Here is a 20,868-nt window from a genome sequence, read left to right on the forward strand (position 1 = left end):
ATCAGACTAGTTCCCTGGATCAACACCCTATGAAGGAATCCAGTATATATTCCATGTAGCATTATACTTTTCAAGAAAGGCATCCGGTCCCTTCTTAAATTTTAGTAGGGAATCACTCATTACAACATCATATGGCAGAGCGTTCCATAGTCTCACTGCTCTTACAGTAAAGAATCTGCGTCTGTGAGTATGCTTAAACCTTCTTTCTTCCAGACGTAGTGAATGCTCCCTTGTCCCCGTCTCAGGTCTAAGAGTAAAAAGATCATTAGAAAGGTATTTGTACTGTCCCCTCATATATTTATACACTGTAATAAGATTACCCCTAAGCCTTCATTTTTCCAAACTAAATAACCCCAAGTTTAATAACCTGTCTTGGTATTGCAGACCCCCCAGTGCTCTAATAACTTTGGTCACTCTTCTCTGCACCTGCTCTAAGTTCAGCAATGTGTTTCTTATATACCAGAGACCAGAACTGTACACAGTATTCTAAATGTGGTCGCACTAGTGACTTGTATAGAGGTAAAATTATGTTCTCCTCATGAGCATCTATGCCTATTTTAATGCTTCCCATTATTTTATTTGCCTTTGCAGCAGCTGCCTGACACTGGCCACCAAATGTGAGTTTGTCGTCCACCCATACACCCAGGTCTTTTCAGTGACAGTTTTGCCCAGTGTTTTACATCTTATTTCTACTGCCCAAGTACATGACCTTACATTTATCCCCATTAAAGCTCATTTGACATTTATCAGCCCAAGCTTCTAGTTCACATAAATCTTCCTGTAATATTAAATTGTCCTCCTCTGTATTGATTACCCTGCAGAGTTTAGTGTCATCTGCAATTATTGAAATTCTACTCTGTATGCCCCCTACAAGGTCATTAATAAATATGTTAAAAAAATGCGGGCCCAACACCGACCCCTGTGGTACCCCACTGCTAACCGCCACCCAGTCTGAGTGTGCTCCATTAATGACCACCCTTTGTTTCCTATCCCTGAGCAGCTCTTAACTCCTTACACATATTATCCCCTATCCCCAATTTTCTCTTTTTATGTATCAACCTTTTGTGTGGCACCATATCAAAAGCTTTTGAAAAGTCCATATCAACCATGTAAAACTACTCCAGTTGTCTTGTGTTTAAAGTTTGCCTTTTCTAGATGGCATGTTTCAGCTCTTTGGAAAGATGCACAATAGGATTTAAGTCAGGGCTCATAGAAGGCCACTTCAGAATAGTCGAATGTTTTCCTCTTAGCCATTCTTGGGTGTTTTTAGCTGTGAGTTTCAGGTCATTATCTTGTTGCAAGACCCATGACCTGTGACTGAGACCAAGCTTTCTGACAGTGGGATGCACATTCCACTCTAGATTCCATTTATAGTCTTGAAATTTCATTGTACCTTGCCCTTGCACAGATTGTAGACACCCTCTGCCAGATACAGTAAAGCAGCCCCAGAACATAACAGAGCCTCTTCCATTTTCACAGTAAGAACAGTGTTCTTTTCTTGATATGCTTAATTTTTCTGTCTGTGAACATAGAACTGATGTGCCTTGCTAAAAAGTTCCATTTTTGTCTCATCTGTCCATGGGACGTTCTCCCAGAAGCATTGTGGCTTGTCAACATGTAGTTTGGCTAATTCCAGTCTGGCTTTTTTATGATTTTTTTTCAACAATGGTGTTCTCCTTTGTCATCTCCCATGAAGTCCACTTTGGACATACAACGACGGATGGTACGATCTGACACTGATGTTCCTTGCGCTTGAAGTTCACCTTTAAAATCTGTTTAGAAGTTTTTCTGGGCTCTTTTGTTACCTTTCGTATTATCCATCTCTTTGATTTGTCATCAATTTTCCTCCTGCGGCCACGTCTAAGGAGGTTGGCTACAGTCCAATGGAGCTTAAATTTGTGAATAATGTGCACAAGTGTAGTCACAGGAACATCAAGCTGCTCGGAGATGGTCTTATAACTTTTACCTTTAACATGTTTGCTTATAACTTTCTTTCTAATCTCCTGAGACAACTCATTCCTTCACTTCATCTGGTCCATGTTGAGTGTGATGCACATCATGTCACCAAACAGCACAGTGAGTATCTGTAGCCCTCTATACAGGCTTGTACAGATGGCTACAGATACAGATGCAAGATTGTAGACACCTGTGATGCTAATTAGTGGACACACCTTGATTTACCATGTCCCTTTTGTCACATTATTTTCCGGGGTACCATCATTTCTGTCCAGGCCTATTACATGAGTTTTATTTTTTTTAAATTTTGTGGAAGCATAGTTGAAAAGCAATGTCTGACTTTCATTTGTTCATTTTCATAGATTTTTTATTTAATATTACTTTTGTCAGATTCAAGTTATTTCTGTGACTATTGTGGGTTTTTCTGTCATTAAACGAGGGGTACCAACAATTTTGACCACATGTGTAGATCTTTTGCTTGATAATACTGTATGCCAAAGGTTCTAATTGGGGTTGAGGTCAGGGGAGGATGGTGGACACATCATCAGTTTCTCTCCTTTTATACTCATAGTAACCAATGACTCAGAGGTCGCTGGGACATCGTTAGGGTGATCGCTGGTGAGCTGTCACATAGACAGCCCCAGCTATCAGGACCAGCAACGCTGGACGCTGGTTTCTAATGTAAACGTCGGGTATCCAGGAGCTGCGCGACTCCTGGATACACGCTGTTTACCTTAGAAACTGGCGTACAACTGTGAGCTAATAAACAGCGGCTCCTGGATACCCGCTGTTTACCTTGGAAACCGGCATAAACATCGGGTATCTAGGAGCCGCACGACTCCTGGATACCCAACATTTATCTTGGAAACCAGTGTGTACGCCGGTTTCCAAGGTAAACAGCGGGTATCCAGGAGTCGCTGTTTATTAGCCCACAGTTGTCTGCATAGCCTTTGCTGGTTATTAATTATAGGGGTACCCTATTTTTTTTAGGGTCCCCCATTTTAACAGCCTGTAAAGGCTAAGTATAGAGTTGTAAGCTGATATTAATAGCCTGGGACGTTTCATGGGTATTAATCTCTTCCTAGGCTATAAACATCAGCCCCCAGCCATCGGCTGGTTACGACAATTACATGGGAGCCCATGCCATTTTTTTCAGAAAAATAATCTTTTATTAATTAATGTGTACAGTAAGCTGCACACACCCTGTACTAATTGTATTTGTCACTGACATCTGTATATCTATATATTTTATATGTATTTACTCTATGTAATCCATCTCTTCCATCCTGTCGGCTCCTGCTGTGATTTTACACTATGCGGCTACTGAATTACCGGCTTTTCTTCTATCTATCTATGTAATATATATACATATATATATATAAATATGGATGTCACTGACATCTATATATCTATGAAGACAAAACAAAAAACACAAATATCCTAAAATAAAATAAAAAATAAACTGCAATATATCTATGTATTCTATGTGAATATACCTATTCAATCTATTCTGGTCTAACCTGTCATTCTGTGATTTTACTGTACGTGGCACATGAATTGTCGGCTTTTATTCTATCTATAGGTGTATCTATCTATATATATGTTTGTGTTTTGACAAATATTTTCTTTGAAGATAATGTGTAAATGACAGAGAATTGCTCTATGTAAAAGCTCATGTCAAAATCGCATTGCAATCTGATAGCAATCGTATTGCATTTGGATGTAAATCGAATGCTAGGTGTGAAAAATCGGATTGTACTCACATGACACTTGCATTACACTTGTGCGACTCTTGGCAGGGAGACATGGACCGATTTTTCACACATTTAGTGTGACTCTGGCCTAAATTTAAATATACGTCATATGTTGTGAAGGGGTTAATACAATGAATTTGCCATATTTTGGAAGCAGAGGGATCCTTTTTTGTTTCCCATATTGCTTGAAACCTGTGGCCTGCTTAATAATGTTGCACATCCTATTTAAGTAGTTTTCCTTTCATTGCTCTCACCTGGCAAGCTAATTATCACAGGCTCATGAAATTGACTTTAGTGATCCAAAGAGCCCTGAGACACAATACCATCCAGGTTATTTGAAAAAACAAAAATAACATCTTTATGACATTAAATCCAAGTTGCATAATTATTTGGAACACTGTATATAAAAGCAGAAAAAAAGAATGCAGAAATCATTGTGTTGTAAGTAGTGTTGAGCATTCCGATACTGCAAATATCGGGTATCGGCCGATATTCGCGGTATCGGAATTCCGATACCGAGTTCCGATACTTTTTGCATATCGAATACCGGAATCGGAAGTTCCCATAATGCTATGAGCCAGTTTGATTTGATTCAGCCAATGAGGAATCCTAAGAAGTGTGGGCACATCCTGTTAGGCATGTAGGCATGTTAACTAATGGCATGGCTGTGATTGGCTGCTGAAATGATGTCATGATGCACTATAAAACCGTCTGCAGCCATTTTGGGTTCACTCTGCTGTGAATTCAGTTAGGGACAGGACGCTGCTGTTTTGACTCTAAGGGACAGTTTGAGATAGCGATTTGCTAAATTGTGCTTTACCCAGGCTACTTTAGCAACCGCTGTGTGAAGCTTTGTTTTGCCTTGCAGCGCTGTTCACAGCTGTCTGCAAGGTCTCTGTGTGTGAGTGCAGCTCACGCTGTAGTGTGTTCTGCAGCCATCTCTGGTTGTAGTCCGCTCAGCGTGCGTCACTGCCTCATACATAGTCCTTTTTTGTTTTACTGCTGCTCATTTTTCTTGATTTCTCCTATTAGTGTGCTTCCATCCGTATCCATCTACATTGGTTGCAAACACTATATAGGAGTAGATAGCGGAGCCTTTCTGCAGCCTTTCAGTGCTAGTGCACAATTCTCTGCACTGTTCACGGCTGTCTGTGAGGTCTCTGTGTGTGAGTGTAGCTCACGCTGTAGTGTGTTCTGCAGCCACCTCTGGTTGTAGTCCGCTCAGGGTGCGTCACTGCCTCATACATTGTCCTTTTTTGCTGTAGTGCTGCTTATTTTTCCTGAATTTCTCCTATTAGTGTGCTTCCATCCATATCCAGCTAGACTGGTTGCAAACACTATATAAGAGTAGATAGAGGAGCCCTTCTGCTGCCTTGTGCCCTGCAGCCCCAGCTAGATTAGTATTAGCCTATTTTTTGGAGCCTCATCTATTACATTGTAGGTTACCTTCCTGCATTGTAATAGCTACAAAAAGTTTGCGATACTATCGCTTTTACATCTTTGGTCACATCCTTTTTTTTTTGTGAAAAAAAACACGTAAATAAAGTTCACCAAACACTCCACTTTACAGTTGTGTGGGCCACATTAGCTCATATTAAAGTGTAGTCCACACTTTATAAAATTAGTGTTTCTTATACCTGTTAGCAGCTGTTCAGGAATAAGCACACTAAGCCCTTAGTACTTTTCTGCCTATATTTATCAGTCTACCAAGATGAAGAAGGCAGGGAGTAAGGCACGTGGTCGTGGAGTTTCAGTAGGGAGAGGACATGGGGATTCTGTGCCTGCTGTGGGCACCAGTGACTCAGAATCCCCCAGTTTTACCAGGGAACAGTCCTTTATGCGCAGCTTTGTAGGAGCTCATCATACCCCACTGCTGCGGGAGGAACAAATTGAAGCCGTTGTCGGATGGATTGCAGCTAACGCATCGACTTCAATTACTTCCACATCCTCTCAGGTCCAGAGCACTGAAGAGCAACCATCTGTCTCTTCACCACCTGCCAAATTTCCCAGACAGTCAGAGAGCTTTGGACAGGAGCCATCTCTACTGCTGCTCTCTGAATCTCTTGGCTTGGAAAGAGGGGGCCAGCCAAGCAGCATTCTAGAATGTGAAGAAGAGGGAGTATGCAGTGATGCGCAACTACTTTGTCTCTCTGAATCTGAAGATGCGGGTGGGCCAGTGCCTATGATAAGCACACCTCAGTATGCATCTGATGATGAGACTCAGGTGCCACTTTCTTGTGCGCACTGTGCTGGCGAGACTACCCAGGAGAAGCAGGTGTTTGAAGAGGGTAGTGTAGATGATGAGGTCCTTGACCCATCATGACGTGAGGAACAGGAAGGTGGTGGGAGCAACTCTGAGGAAGAGATTCCCCGAACGGCCAAAACAGGAGGGAGAGGGAGGGGGCAGACTAGGTTGCCGGTAGCCTCCACTTTGGCACCCATTAGGAGCATTCCTCTTCCAAACCCCAAAACGGGCGCTCCCAGAACTTGCAGTGCATGGTCCTTTTTTGACACAGTTGCAGATGACATTTGCTTTGTCAAATGCAAGCTGTGTAGTCAGAAAGTCAAAAGAAGGAAAAGTGTCAGCAAACTCAATACCACAAGTATGTGGAAACATGTGTGGACCAAGCACGTGGTGGAGTTACAAAGACACACTGAAGACGTAGGCCAACCTACAGCACCACCTACCACCTCTTCAGCTCGTGTTGTAGCCTTTTCCTCCAGCTCACACACAGCTGATTCGGCTTCCTCACAGGATCACCATGGAAGAACCTCTGGCACTGTTGTACAGAGACCCAGTGTAATTCCACCCACAGCACCATGTTCCCTGTCATCCTCACACTCCCAGGCCACTCTACAGCCATCGGTAGCACAGGCATGGGAGTAAATGCGGCCATACTCGGCAAACCATCCCCGAGCACAGGCTCTGAATGCTGGCATTGCAAAACTACTGTCCCTTGAAATGCTCTCATTCAGGCTGGTGGAGACTGACACCTTCCGGAACTTCATGGCATTGGCAGTCCCACAATACAACGTGCCCAGCCGCTTTTATTTCAGCAGGCAAGCCGTCCCTGCCCTGCAAAAGCATGTGGAGGGAAAAATTAAACATGCGCTACTAAACGCCATCAGTAGCAAGGTCCACCTGACCACCGATGTGTGGACCAGTAACCATGGACAGTAACGATACCTTTCCCTCACTGCCCATTCGGTAAATGTTGTGGAGCCGGGTACAGATCTTGAGAGTGGCGCTGTACGTGTTCTGCCATCTCCAAGGATTGCAGGAATCCAGTCTGTACACATTGCCTCCTCCTCCAGCTCCAGTTCCTCTGAATCAGCCCTGCAGGAGCCGTCACGGTCTACCTCCACATGGACCCGTGAACGCTTACCTGTTACGACCGATATGAGCACAGCCGTGGCCAAACGTCAACAGGCCGTACTGAAATTAATTTCTTTGGGGAATCAAAGCCACACAGCGCAGGAGCTCTGGAATGCCATCAAGCAGGAGAGCGACGTGTGGTTTGTGCCAGCGAATCTCCAGCCAGGCTTGGTAGTGTGTGACAATGGCCAAAATCTGGTGGCAGCTCTGGGCCTAGGCAACCTCACTCACATCCCATGTCTGGCACATGTGCTCAACTTGGTCGTGCAGAGCTTTTTGAGGGACTATCTGGATCTTGATGCACTGCTGCACAAGGTCCGCATAGAGTGCGCTCACTTGCGGCGTTCCAGCATGGCAAGATCGCGCATTGCAGTTTTGAAGCGCCGATTCCGCCTTCCGGAACATCGCATCATATGTGACCTACCCACCAGGTGGAATTCAACGTTACATATGTTGGAGTGGTTGTGTGAGCAGCAGGCAGCAGTAATGGAGTACCAGCTGCATCAGGCGCAAACAAGTCACACTGCGCGCCGTTCACACTTCACCACCACTGAGTGGGCCTCTATGAAGGACATCTGCCATGTTTTGCGTGCCTTCGATGATTCCACGCGGATGGCAAGTACAGATGATGCACTAGTCAGCATGACTGTCCCCCTTATCTGCCTGCTTCAAAAAACAATGCAAGCACTAAGGGAGGAGGTTTTGGAAGAGGTGGAGGTTGAGGAGTCACAAATGCCATCTGCTTCTGGACAGTCTGCGCAATGTGGTTCCTCACAAAGGCCTAGGCAGGGGACACTTTGTGAGGAGGATGAGGAAGAGTCAATGGAGGAGGAAGACAACACTCCAGAGGAGGGAGGTACACAAAGCTCTAGTAGTCAGTATGTAGAGCGAGGGTGGGGTGATACAGAGCAGGCAGAGATGACGCCTCAAGCAGGGGACAGCGTTTCTTGGCCAGTTGGGAGTCTGCAGCACATGGTTGATTTCATGCTGCAGTGCCTGTGAAATGACCGCCGCATCGCCCACATTCTCAACACGGCTGATTATTGGGTGTACACCCTCCTAGATCCTCGCTACCAGGACAACTTATAAAGCCTCATAACACCGTTGAACCAGGAGCGTAAAATGCGGGAGTACCAAGACACACTGGTGCATTCCATCATGCTCTCCATTCCACCCGAGAGCAGTGCTGCTAGTGCTTTACAAAGAAGCTCTGTGCATCGAGGCAGTGGAGGAAGCTCTGCACAAAGAGGGAGCAGAAGCAGCACCTCAGCACAAGGCAAGACCAGTATGGCCCAAATGTGGCAAAGTTTTGTGTCCCCGCCACAAATGTCTACACCATCACAGATGGCTCCAGTCAGCAGGAGGCAATGTTTCCGTCAGATGGTGACAGACTACATGTCTTGCCCTCTCAGTGTACTCCCAGACGGCTCTTCCCCCTTCAAGTTTTGGGTCTCTAAGCTGGATACAAGGCCAGAGCTTAGCCAGTATGCACTGGAGGTGCTGGCTTGCCCTGCTACTAGTGTATTATCGGAACGCGTCTTTAGTGCCGCAGGTGGTGTACTAAAAGTAAGGTTGACCGGCTAACTTTTCTGAAAATGAACAAGGCCTGGATCTCGCCAGAATTTGCCAGTCCTCTTCCAGATTAAATAATTGGTTGGCAACAGTATCCAGGTCTCCTGTTGTGTTCATGTTTCTACCACCTGAACTGTAATCCCTGGGCTCCCACACCGCCAGTTGCTGCTCAGAAGTGCCATCTGCACAGAAAAACACTAGCTCCTGTGTTAGTGGGGTTCAGTAACGCCCGCTGTTCCCCTGCTGTGTGTCCGGCAATGTCTCCTGCTCCCTCCACATTCACACTACATCAGATATTAAACTTGCTCCAATTAGGCATCAGCCTACACCCTGATTGACCCTGGGCTCCAACACTGCCTGTTGCTGCTCAGAAGTGCCGTCTGCACAGTCAACATATGCTCCAGTGTTATTGGGGTTCAGTAATGTCAGCTCATCCCCAGCTGTGTGTCCGGCAATTTCTCCTGCTCTGTCCACACTCACACAACTACAGATTTTAAACTTGCTCCAATTAGGCCTCTGCCTCCACTCTGTCCTTTTGACCCTGGGCTCCAACACCACCAGATGCTGCTCAGAAGTGCCATCTGCACAGTCAACATATGCTCCAGTGTTATTGGGGTTCAGTAATGTCAGCTGATCCCCAGCTGTGTGTCTGGCAATTTCTCCTGCTCTGTCCACACTCACACAACTACAGATTTTAAACTTGCTCCAATTAGGCCTCTGTCTCCACTCTGTTTGTAGTATTTACACTGGGTTCCAGCACCGCCAGCTGCTTCCCGGCAGTGTCTTTGGCACGGGTACTCCCTCCTGCCCAGCCTGGTTCCAGCATGCCAGCTGTTTCCGGGTAGTGTCATCGTCACTTTGCCACCAATACGTTGTCCTGTCGTGTTGCGGTTGGGTTAGCCGACTCTATGGTGCCTGCAGTTTACGTGCTTCCTATGTGGGCTGCAGGATCTGGCAATAAAGACTGGTTCCGTAGTGCCAATAGGACAAGCACCCCCTGTAGGACTGTGGGTTTCGGTAACTGCGGCCGGCTCGCGGCATTGCAACTTTGTTTTTCATGGGAACCTTCTGCTACCCATCTGGGTTCCATTACCGTCAGCTGGTTCTCGGCAGTGCCTTTGGCTTAGGTGCCTCCTTCTCGGTATGTGAGTTCAAGCAACGTCTGCTGGTCTTTGGTAGTGCTTTCTGGCACAGGTACCTCCTGCTAAGTAACCGGGTTCCAGTACCATCAGCTGGTCCTCGGTAGTGCCATTGGCTCTTGTTCCTTCTGCTGACCCTCCGGGTTCCAGCACCGTCAGCTGGTCCTCTGTAGTTCCATTGGCTCTTGTAGCTTCTGCTACCCATCCGGGTTCCAGCACCGTCAGCTGGTTCTCAGCAGGGTCCTTGGCACGGGTACTCCCTCCTACCCAGCCTGGTTCAGGCACACCTGCTGTTTCTGGGTAGTGTCAACGTTACCTTGCCACCAATACGTTGTCCTGTCGTGTGGCGGTAGGGTTAGTCAAATCTATGGTGCCTGCAATTTAAGTAGTTCCTATGTGGGCTGCGGGATCTGGCAATAAAGGCTGGTTCCGTAGTGCCAATAGGACAAGCACCCCCTGTAGGACTGTAGGTTTCAGTAACTGCGGCCGACTAGCGGCCTACCAACTTTATTTTTAATGGATACCTTCTGCTACCCATCCGGGTTCCAGTACCGTCAGCTGGTTCTCGGCAGTGCCTTTGGCTTAGGTGCCTCCTTTTTGGTATCCGAGTTCCAGCAACGTCTGCTGGTCCTTGGTAGTGCTTTCTAGCACAGGTAGCTCCTGCTTAGTAACCGGGTTCCAGTACCATCAGCTGGTCCTCGGTAGTGCCATTGGCTCTTGTTCCTTCTGCTACCCATCCGGGTTCCAGTACAGTTAGCTGGTTCTCGGCAGTTCCTCAGCCTTCTTGTACCTTCTGCTACATTTCCAAGTTCAAGCTTTTTGAAAAGGTTTTTGGTAATCACTCTAGATCTCCCTGATGACGACCCTGAAGACGACGACCCTGAAGACGACCCCGAAAAAGATGACGACCCCGAAGACGATGACCCTGAAGACGACGACCCTGAAGACCACCCCGAAGAAGACGACGACCCCAAAGATGACGACCCTGAAGATCACCCCAAAGAAGAACAAAAGGATGACCCTGAAGAAGATGACCAAGAGGATGAAGAACATGAAGACAACCACCAAGATACAGAACAACAAGAGACAGAAGATCAAGAAGCAGAAGAACAAAATGCAGAAAAGCAAAAAGCAGAAGAACATTAAGCATAAGACTAAAAATCAGAGCAAAAGATATTATCTAAATTATAAGCAGAAGAAGACTAAGCAGTGTATTGGGGTGAGTCCATTCCTCCTCATGGTGCCCCTGGAAAATGCCTGCTCCTGCAGGCCAAACTGAACGCAGACAAATCCTGTTGTAAATCTTTTGTGACAGGCAGAACGGAAGGTGTAATCTTCAAACTTTTATAGATAACAACTACAGGAATGCCTGTCACAAATAAGAATATGATGAAGAAGAAGAATGGGAAGAAGATGAAGAAGTAGAATATGAAGAAGAATAATAGTTGAATAAGAAGAATATGAAGAATGTAAAAAAAAGAATTATAAGAAGAAGGTGAAGAAGAAGAAGATGAATAAGGTGAAGAAGAAGTTGATGAAAAAGATGCTGCTGCTGCTGAGGATCATGAAGGAGAAAGTGTGGGAGAAGTAAAAAAGAAGGTGAAGAGCATGGAAGTAGTGAAACATACATATCTAACAAAATATAAAAAAGGTTAACATAGTCAATATCTTTGTAACTCCGAACATTTTTAACAAAAAATTATTCCTGCTATTCCATTTGATTGGGCTAAACCTCTATGCCCTTTAATGTCTCCTCCACCTCCCCCAATACATTCTACATTATTTTTAGTTGTTTTCCTTCATGTTGAATTAACCTACAAGGAAAGAAAGGGTTTATTTTAATTCCGATATTCCTGTCCCATTGACTTGCATTGGTTTCCGGTATCGGAATCGGCGATATCCAATACTTTTTGGGTATCAGTCCGATCCAATCCGATCCAATATTTCCAGATATCGGAAGGTATCGCTCAACACTAGTTGTAAGTAAGGATATTGATAGGACATCCGAGTTCACAGCTTAGCAATAGAGATAATATGAGAAAGCCAGAAAACAAATAAACTGTACAGGTAATTTATGACATCACAGCAGTAAAGAACAGTTACCATACATTTACCAGTAGCAATATGTATTGATGTCACTTTGACACTTTTAAGGTAGTACTTGTGTTAAAGGTCTTGAAGGGTTTGGATATACAAATTTTTTCAGGGCAATTGGACATTTTACAGTACTTTTGATTCTCAATTTGTTGAGAATTACATTTTTAAGAAAAGCCAGCAAATTAGGGTTTCAAAAAATTGCACATATATGACACCTTATTGTAAAATGGCTAACCGTATATACTCGAGTGTAGGCCAAGTCTTTCAGCACATTTTTTGTGTGCTGAAAACACCCACCTCAGCTTATACTCAAGTGAGGGTCCCAGAAGATGGAGGGGGAGTGGCAGCTATGCAGCAGTGGGTCACAGTCAGCTTCCAGCAGCTGCTGGGCATGGAGAGAAGTGAATACTCATTTCTCTTAAGTAGTGGGCACATGTGACCACCCGGCCGCTGCCGGAAGCCACCGGCTGAGGCTGACACTGTGATCATTGCTAAATAGAAATGAATACTCATTGCTCTCCATGCACATAGTACTAACATGGAGAGTATAGGGATGAGGAGCCATGCAGACAAGGATAAGGATGAGGAGCCATGCAGACAAGGATAGGGATGATGGGCTATGCAAAACTGGATAGGGATGAGGAGCCATGCATACCAGGATACCAGCGGGTCACAGTCGGCTTCCTGCAGCTGCTGGGCATGGAGAGAAGTGAATACTCATTTCTCTTTAGTATCCATTCATACCAGGATAGGGATGAGGAGCCATGCATACCAGGATAGGGATGATAAGTTAGGGATGAGGAGGGATGATGAGTTATGAATACATATATAGGGATGAAGAGCCATGCATACAAGGATAGGGATGAAGAGCCATGCATACAAGGATAGGGAGGAAGAGCCATGCATACAAGGATAGGGATGAAGAGCCATGCATAGGTGCCTCGGCTTAAACTCGGGTTGGCTTATACTCGACTATACAAGTATAGGGATGAAGAGCCATGCATAGAAGTATAGGGATGAAGAGCCAGGCATAGAAGGATAGGGATGAAGAGCCATGCATAGGTGCCTCGGCTTAAACTCGGGTTGGCTTATACTCGACTATATACGGTAATTATAAATGGAACCGAACATGTCAATATGTCAGTCCTAATGATCTAAAATGCAGGTACACCCACAAAACATCCCTGCAATGTGTCAAAAGTAAAGAATGAAAAAAGTATACAGCCATGTAGGAATTCTGTAAAGATCATGGGACATAGACTTTTTGACACATTAAAAATAGGAGTTACAAACTGCATTTTATAACATTATCTATTTAAGAACTTATGAATAGCTGTGAAAAATCATTTGGTCCATCCGTTCCTTGCTTCTCCCTTTTTATCTGCCACCTCCATATCAAAAATATTTCCAGAATTTGACCTTTCCTCAACCCTGAATCTACTTAAATGTTAATACATGCCCTCATCATCTCCCATCTTAAATACTGCAATATCCTCCTCTGCGGCCTCCCTGCTAACTCTCTTGCGCCTCTCCTGTCCAGTTCGTTGTTAACTCTACTTCCACTTCTTTCAACACTATGCCTATGCTTCTGGCATTGACAAGGCTATGGTTAGGTGGATTCATAACTGGCTCAGTGATCGTACTCAAAGAGTGGTAATAAATGGTTGCAGAGTGAAGAGATGAAGAGTGTTTCAAGTGGGGTACCACAAGGCTCTGTCTTGGTCCTAGTGTTGCTCAACATTTTACTAAATGATTTAGAGAAGGGAACTGAAGGTAAATTAATCAAATTTCCAGACATTGCAAAGCTAGGAGGGATAGCTAACACTGGAGAAGACAGAGAAAGCATTCAGAAAGATGTAGATAAGCTTGAACTATGAGCAGTGACTAATAGAATGGTAATTAACAGGGAGAAATGCAAGGTTCTACATGTGGGCAAGAAAAACGAAAATGACATCTTCAGAATGGGAGAAATAGATCTAAACAACAGAACATGTTAAAAAGATTTGCATATACTAATAGGTCACCGACTGCACATAAGTCAAAAGTGTGATGCAGCATCAAAAAAGGCAAACAAAGTTATGGGATGTATTAAGAGAAGCATAGAGTCTAAATCACTTGAAGTAATTATCCCCCTTGACTCCTCCTTGGTCCTTGGTAACGCCTCATCTGGAATATTGTGTCCAGTTCTGGGCACCACATTTTAAAAAATAAACCGAAAAACTGGAGCAAGTTCAGAGAAGAGCTAATGGAATGGTGACGAGCTGACTGCAAGCTACGTCCAGCAAGGAACAGTTAAAGGATCTTGGAATGTTTAGTTTGCAAAAAAGAAGGCTAAAAGGATACTTAATAGCTGTCTACAAATATCTGAAAGAATATCAAAGACTAGAAGTATCATCCTTATTCTCATTTCTTCATGCAAACATGAGAAGCAATGGAATGAAACCGAAAGGGATAAGATACAGATTAGATATTAGAAAAAAAAAACTTTTTAATGAGTGGAACAGGCTGCCACAAGAGCTGGTGAGTTTTCTTTCAATGAAGGTCTTCAAACAGAGGCTGGACAGACATCTGTCTGAGATTGTTTAGAGAATCCTCAATTGAGCAGGGGGTGGGCACGATGACCTTGGAGGTCTTGTCTAAAGGGGGTTTTACACATAGCGATATCGCTAGCGATATCGCTATATCGTCACCGATTTTGTGACGTTATAGTGATATCGCTAGCGATATCGCTATGTGTGATACTTACCTCCGACCGGCTCCCCCGCTGTCCATCGCTGATCGTGCGAGAATGTCCGGCTCCATTTCTCGTCGTCAGCTTCCTGCTGGGGCTTCCTGCTGTGACGATGAGCGACACATGGAGGCGGGCGGGAGGACGTCAGGATCGCGGTGTGTGGAAGGTGAGTATCCGGCGCTGCGTCGCTGCTGCATCACTGTGAGATCTTGCTATGTGAAAGCTCACTAGCGATCATTTAGTGATGCACCAGCGATCCTGACCGGGTCGGATCGCTGGTCGGATCGCTGGTGCATCGCTAAATGTAAAAGGGCTTTAACACTAATATTCTATGATTCTCCCCTCTGCAGATCCTTTTATTGGCTCCCAATTCCCCAACGTATCCAGTTCAAAATACTAAAGTTGACCTACAGAGCCATCCATAATCTGTCTCCTCTATATATCTCCTAACTAATATCCCGATATCTTCCAACACGCAACTTCTCGTCCTCCCAAGATCTCCATCTTTTATCCACACTCATATTTTCCTCACCCAGTAGCCTCTAAGCCTTCTAGAGAGTTTCCCATATCCTCTATAATTTTGTGCCTCTACACAATCAATTATCAGTCACACTTGGAACTTCCAGAGGGAACTTGAAATCACACCTCTTCAAGAAAGCTTACAGCCTGCAATGACCCCCTGCCACCTAACCACCAACGAAGCATTCACAATCCCTTAACCTACTATCCCCTTTCCCATTATCCTGTAGACTGTAAGCCCATAAAAGGCATTGTCCTCTCCTTTCTGTACCAGTCTGCCATTGTTAGTTTGTTCACCATATTTTTTTTTCTGCCTTGTATATAACCCCTTGTCATGTACAGCACCATGGAATCAATGGTGCTCTAAAATAAATAATAATAATAATAATAATAATAATAATAATAATACTCTAACAACAATTAGTATAAAAAAAAAAATCAAAATTTATATATGACTATAAATATATTACAGACTATTCACAACTATTACCCATGCACTCTGCTATTAGAATTACCTCTACAGGGGATTCCAAGATTCCAAATCCTAAATGTTCAGAAATTACAAATGCTTTTGTGATCCAAGTAGTGATGGTATCTGGCACAACAGTGTCTATTTGTAGGAAAGAGTTTTGACTAAAAATAAAAGAAGAAAAATAATCTGTTGTTTACATTATGGGTCATACTGTATGGTTATAATATATAACTGTCTGAAAATAAACAGTAGATGCATGTAACGCACTATTACCGTGTATTAATATTCTCCCACATCCATGTTTCTGGAAAGTAAGATCTGATACGGAATCCACCAACATTGAAAGGATGCCAGGTGGGCAAGTCCCCTCTAGTGTCATAATGTGTTTTCACCACTGCAAAATAAATTGAGATTTTATAAAGTTATAATAAATTCATAGGCTGATGTTACAGAAACACATTTTTTTATTCACTGAACTAAGATTGGCATTTGTTAGAAATAGAAATAGAAATTTTCCCTGTACACATAAAATTGAAAGTCATACATTCAAAGGCTAGACAACATTTTCAGAACAAATGGTCATACACATTGAGTATGAAATCTGAAATATTTTCCACAAAATTAAGTAGTGGTATTAGTGTTTTGAGAAAACTATATCTAAATTTCTATGTAAAATAAACCATCATGTCATCACTTTGTAAAAATCGTGTATTCGTTCCGAATAGCGAGTACAATGCAAGTCAATGGGAAATGCGAGTAATTTTCTGCTGGACCCTACAAAGTGGTCTGGGGGCCTGAGGAAAAGGCTGAAATGGATGAGAAAGTGATGAAACGGGATGGGAAGAACCTGGAGAATATGCCTGTATGCATTTCTGACTCACATATGGTTTCTAGGAATAAGTTTGTCGCAGTAGGGTTCTATCAATAAGTTTGTAGCAGTATTACGCCACTTTTACAGTTACACAAGAACAACTACCAAACCTAGATTTCTATTGAATATGTATCCCATATCTCAGTTACAATGTGGGACAACCTGCCACAAGGGCCTCCAATGACAAATATTAGTTTGGTACGACCACTCTACATTCAAAATTTGTCCACTGCACAATGTGCATAGGGTTTGTAAAAATTAGCCCTATTGGCTGAGGCTGAGTCATGGTTGATGCAGGAAGCCACTATCCCAAGGGCTTCCAATCATAAATAGTAGTTAGGCTAAAGTAGGAATACTGTCCTGGTTTGTCCACTGCACAATGTGAATACGGTTTGTAAAAATTAGCCCTATGGGCTGTCATGGTTGACGAAGAAGAGAAATGGGTTTTATGGGAAGGGGTTGACGTTAACAGCAGTAGCATGAATCAGCATTTTTGGTGAATTTAGGTTGGCTTGCTGCCATCTGGAGGGATTGCAAACTGTGGAGATATCCAGTCCTTGCTGAATTTAATCAGAGTAAGTCTGCCTGCATTTTCCGTGCGCCTATTAGTGATGATTAACTGTGGCGACCCCAGGAGTATGGTCGCCACAATGGCATTGCCTTCTTCCTAGGGAGTGTGATGTCATGCTTGGAAGCAATAAAGGATCTCTCTGGCAGTTAAATACAACACACAACACAGCTCCCACTCCAGGCCAGCAGAGGGAGCTCTGAACCCAAAACTGGGGGAAGAGCTGCTCTCTGGGGGCCAGGAAGGGGAAATTAGGAGTTCGTGTGAGGAGGGCAACGTGTGTGGACGTGGAGGAGAAGAGCTGGGAGATTGAGCACAGAGTTCAGGCTCATTCCCAGCTATAGCGCATGATCTGGAGCCCGGTCTCCAAGGCTGTATGGACACTGATGGTCCTGCAACAGAAACCGGAGGAATAGGAAGCTGTAAATGCTTTATTCCCACATAAGACTCGGAGGCACAACAGCGACGTGTGAGCCAGAAGAGGAAGACTACAGTTGTCTGCCATGCAAGGGGAGTTCTAAAGAGAATAAGCAAGTGGAACTTCAGTGTAACACAGTACTGCAAGTACCTAAAAATAAGCGCTAGGAAGGAGACTACACAACCCATCTGCATAGAGAGATTCCTAAGTTGCTTCCAGGCTAGCCAGCTCCTGTGCCATCTGTAATCTGGACCCTGGACTGCATTTGCCAAGCAAAGTAAAGGTAAAGAAACTGCACCCAGTTGTGTCCTTGCCTTCTTCCTGCAACCCCGTCAGCACTGCTTCATCCCTGTGCCAGGCACTGCACCCTCTTCCTCAACACCTATCCTCACTGCCCTGGGATTACTGCCCTACCTGTGGAGGGCCACAACATCATAGCTGCACCACACCATCTGTCCCAGGTGATCTGTCCCCAGCGTCGGCTTAACATCTTCATTGCCGAACACCACAGGTGGCGTCACAAAGCATTCACTCATAAACTTTATTCCATCACTTCATCCCTTTTACATGGGCGCCCAGGGCCACGGACCAGGTCACTGCTGCTGTGACATTCCCCTCTGAGAGACCGGCCTGGTACCGAGTACCCCACAGCCCTGGGAGGGTGACCCATTTTGGCGTCACGAACAGGATTTACGGAGCCCGGTGTACCCGGGTCCTGTGTGCCAGAGACTGTGTTGTGTGCCATAGACTATCTGCGCAGTTGCCACCATTACCCCACCGCTTGGCGCGCACGGGAAGCCAGAGGGGCGGGCCGTTGTGGGCGGAGCCAGCCGAAAAGCACGGAAAAAGTGAAGTACTGCGCGGGAAGAGGCCAGCGTGCGGGAAGTGAGAAGCGGAGGCCTGCAGTCCCAGCGTCCCCTGATCATCCAGCCTGCAGAGCGGCAGCCGGCAAGCCAGCGCAACCCAGGGCCTGGCCAAACGTTAACTAGGGGGGGAGAGAATGTCTGAAGCAAGAGCAGACGCAGCGGCGGATGCCACTGCAAACCCCACAGTGCCACAAGCTGCAGGGCCCAGCGCAGATGCGGCTCCCATAGCGCCGCTGCCTCCAGAGCACCGCAAGAATCAGCGCCCACCACAGCAGTCCCCAAAATGCCGCTGTCCATGCCCTATATACCGGGAGTGGCCTGGCTACCGCAGAACTCAGGGGAGTCACATACCCTGAGTGAATTTAAAGAGAGACTGTGCAGTTTGTTTGAGGTGTATCCTCTGTCTGAAAGCCAGAAAGTGAACATCCTTATTGGGCAGCTAACTGGTGCAGCGCAAAGGGAAGTAAAATCCTGGCAGGACACTGATAAAGAGACGGTTAAAAAGATCCTGGCTAATCTAAGAAGCACCTTTGACACTCGTACTGCAGCTGAAATAAAGATGAGATTCTTTGGGTGTAAACAAAGAGTGCAGGACAGTATACGGGACTATGCTCTTAATGTGCAGGAGGCGCTGCGAGCCATCAAGCAGATTGACCCTGACAGTGTGAAAGATGGAGACAGACTGTTAAAGGAGCAATTTATTGAGGGACTCCTATCCAGTACCCACAGAGCACAGCTGCGCATCATAGCCCTACAAAACCCTGACCTAGACTTTGCAAACTTCAAGGACAGGGCTATCCGGGTGCTGCATGAACCAAATGTCAGCCGTCCAGCGCCACCTAGGCGCCCAGCGATCACATACCATCAAGAAGCAGCATCTTTCCTTCTCAGCCCGGTGGAGGCTGATGCACAGACTCTGGACATAGACCCTTCTGCCGAACTGCGTCTTCAGGTCCAGGAGCTGACCAAAAATATGGCTGCACTTGCCAAAACTGTGAAGTCCCTGCAGGTGTCATCCAAGGAAAAGATCCAGCTGGCCTCCCTTCCAGAGGATGTCCCATGGCTACGGAAGAAGAGGATCCCACCACGCCGAGGGAGAGACAACAATCGCTATGACCTGGACGGACGTCCCATCTGTCGTCACTGCCACAAGGCAGGCCACATTGCAAGGTTCTGTTATTTAAATGAGCAACCCCTGGGGCAGAGGGCCAACCCCCAGGAGTAGGACCACAAGGACCAAGGAACTGGTGAGCCAAGTATGTTGGAGGACGACCGGTCCTCCCAGTGGTGATTGACCGCATCCTCATGAACGCTTTGCTGGACACTGGCTCTCAGGTGACAACTATGCCATATATCATTTACAAGTGGTATTGGGCTGACTCTGAACTTACCCATGGCCCAAGGGATGAACTCACAGTAGTTGCCAGCAATGGTCAGTCGTTGCTGCAAGTAGGATGTAAAGAGAATACTATTAAAGTGGGGCGAGTAGAGTTAAAATCTCAATGTCTGATAGTTGTAGACATTGATCGACGAGAATGTAACCCAATCATGACCCTTGGTACTAATGTGATTGAAAATTGTCTTGCCAAGGTTATTGTTTTGTTGCAACAGGTAGCCGAGACTGCTGGTTCCAGTGAACAACGAGTCCTGCAGAAGGAGATCAAGGCCCTGATGCAAAGACAGCAGGTAGAACTGTCTGGTGGAGAAATTGGCAGTGTCAGAGTGAGTGATCCTTTCCCCATTGGGATACCCCCCCAATGTTAAATGTTAATTTGGTGTCGGGCAGCCATAGGCCTCAGAGGAAAAGATTACCAAACCTTGGTAGAGCCAGTGTACTCTGATAGCAGGCCCACTGTCCTGACAGCCAGAGGGGTAGTTGATGTTTGCAAAGGGAGAGTACCTGTACGCCTCTTGAATTGTGGGGAGGAGGAGGCCACAATACCTCGGTATGCCGCCACAGTTGCTAAGCTGCTTACTGTCAGTAACAATGCAATATGGGCAGCAGAGCCCTTGGTCTCATCCGACCTGGTGGAGGACAATGGCTCTGTAAAGCAGCTGGAGGAGTGGTGTCAGCAGCTGCAGGAGGGAACTGACTCCACCCCTTCATACCAAAAGAGTGGGGTTTACCGAGTGACTCAGGAGTATGAGCGGGTATTCATTAAACACCCTCTAGACTTTGGGAAAGCAAAAGGGGTTCAACACCATATCCCCACTGGAGATCATCCACCCATTAAAGAAAGGTACCGGCCTATACCCCCAACACAATATCAATGTGCCAAAAGTATGTTGTGGGAAATGAAGGAGGCTGGGGTGATCAGAGACAGTTATAGCCCCTGGGCAGCTCCAATAGTTTTTGTGAAAAAGAAAGATGGTACCATGAGAATGTGTGTTGATTACAGAAAAATTAACAGCATTACACATAAGGATGCCTACCCATTACCAAGAATTTTAAGAGTCATTAGCTGCACTTAAAACTGCTAACTATTTTTCCACCTTAGATCTCACTAGTGGGTATTGGCAGGTTCCCAT

At 45.3% G+C, this 20,868-nt stretch overlaps 1 protein-coding gene across 1 annotated transcript in view; it reads right to left on the bottom strand.

Moving 5' to 3' along the window:
* CD109 (CD109 molecule) overlaps nt 1-20,868 on the bottom strand; it is a 465,421-nt gene that overhangs the window by 140,323 nt on the left and 304,230 nt on the right. The window contains exons 18-19 of the mRNA XM_073569324.1: nt 15,890-16,010; nt 15,660-15,777 (exon numbers count right to left, since the gene is read on the bottom strand). Of these exons, the coding sequence (XP_073425425.1) occupies nt 15,660-15,777; nt 15,890-16,010 (239 nt within the window). The remainder of the gene's footprint in view (nt 1-15,659; nt 15,778-15,889; nt 16,011-20,868) is intronic.

This window comes from Dendrobates tinctorius, unplaced genomic scaffold (assembly GCF_039654945.1).
Source record: "Dendrobates tinctorius isolate UK_male_01 unplaced genomic scaffold, ASM3965494v1 ptg000024l, whole genome shotgun sequence".
NCBI classification, from domain to species: Eukaryota; Metazoa; Chordata; class Amphibia; order Anura; family Dendrobatidae; genus Dendrobates; species Dendrobates tinctorius.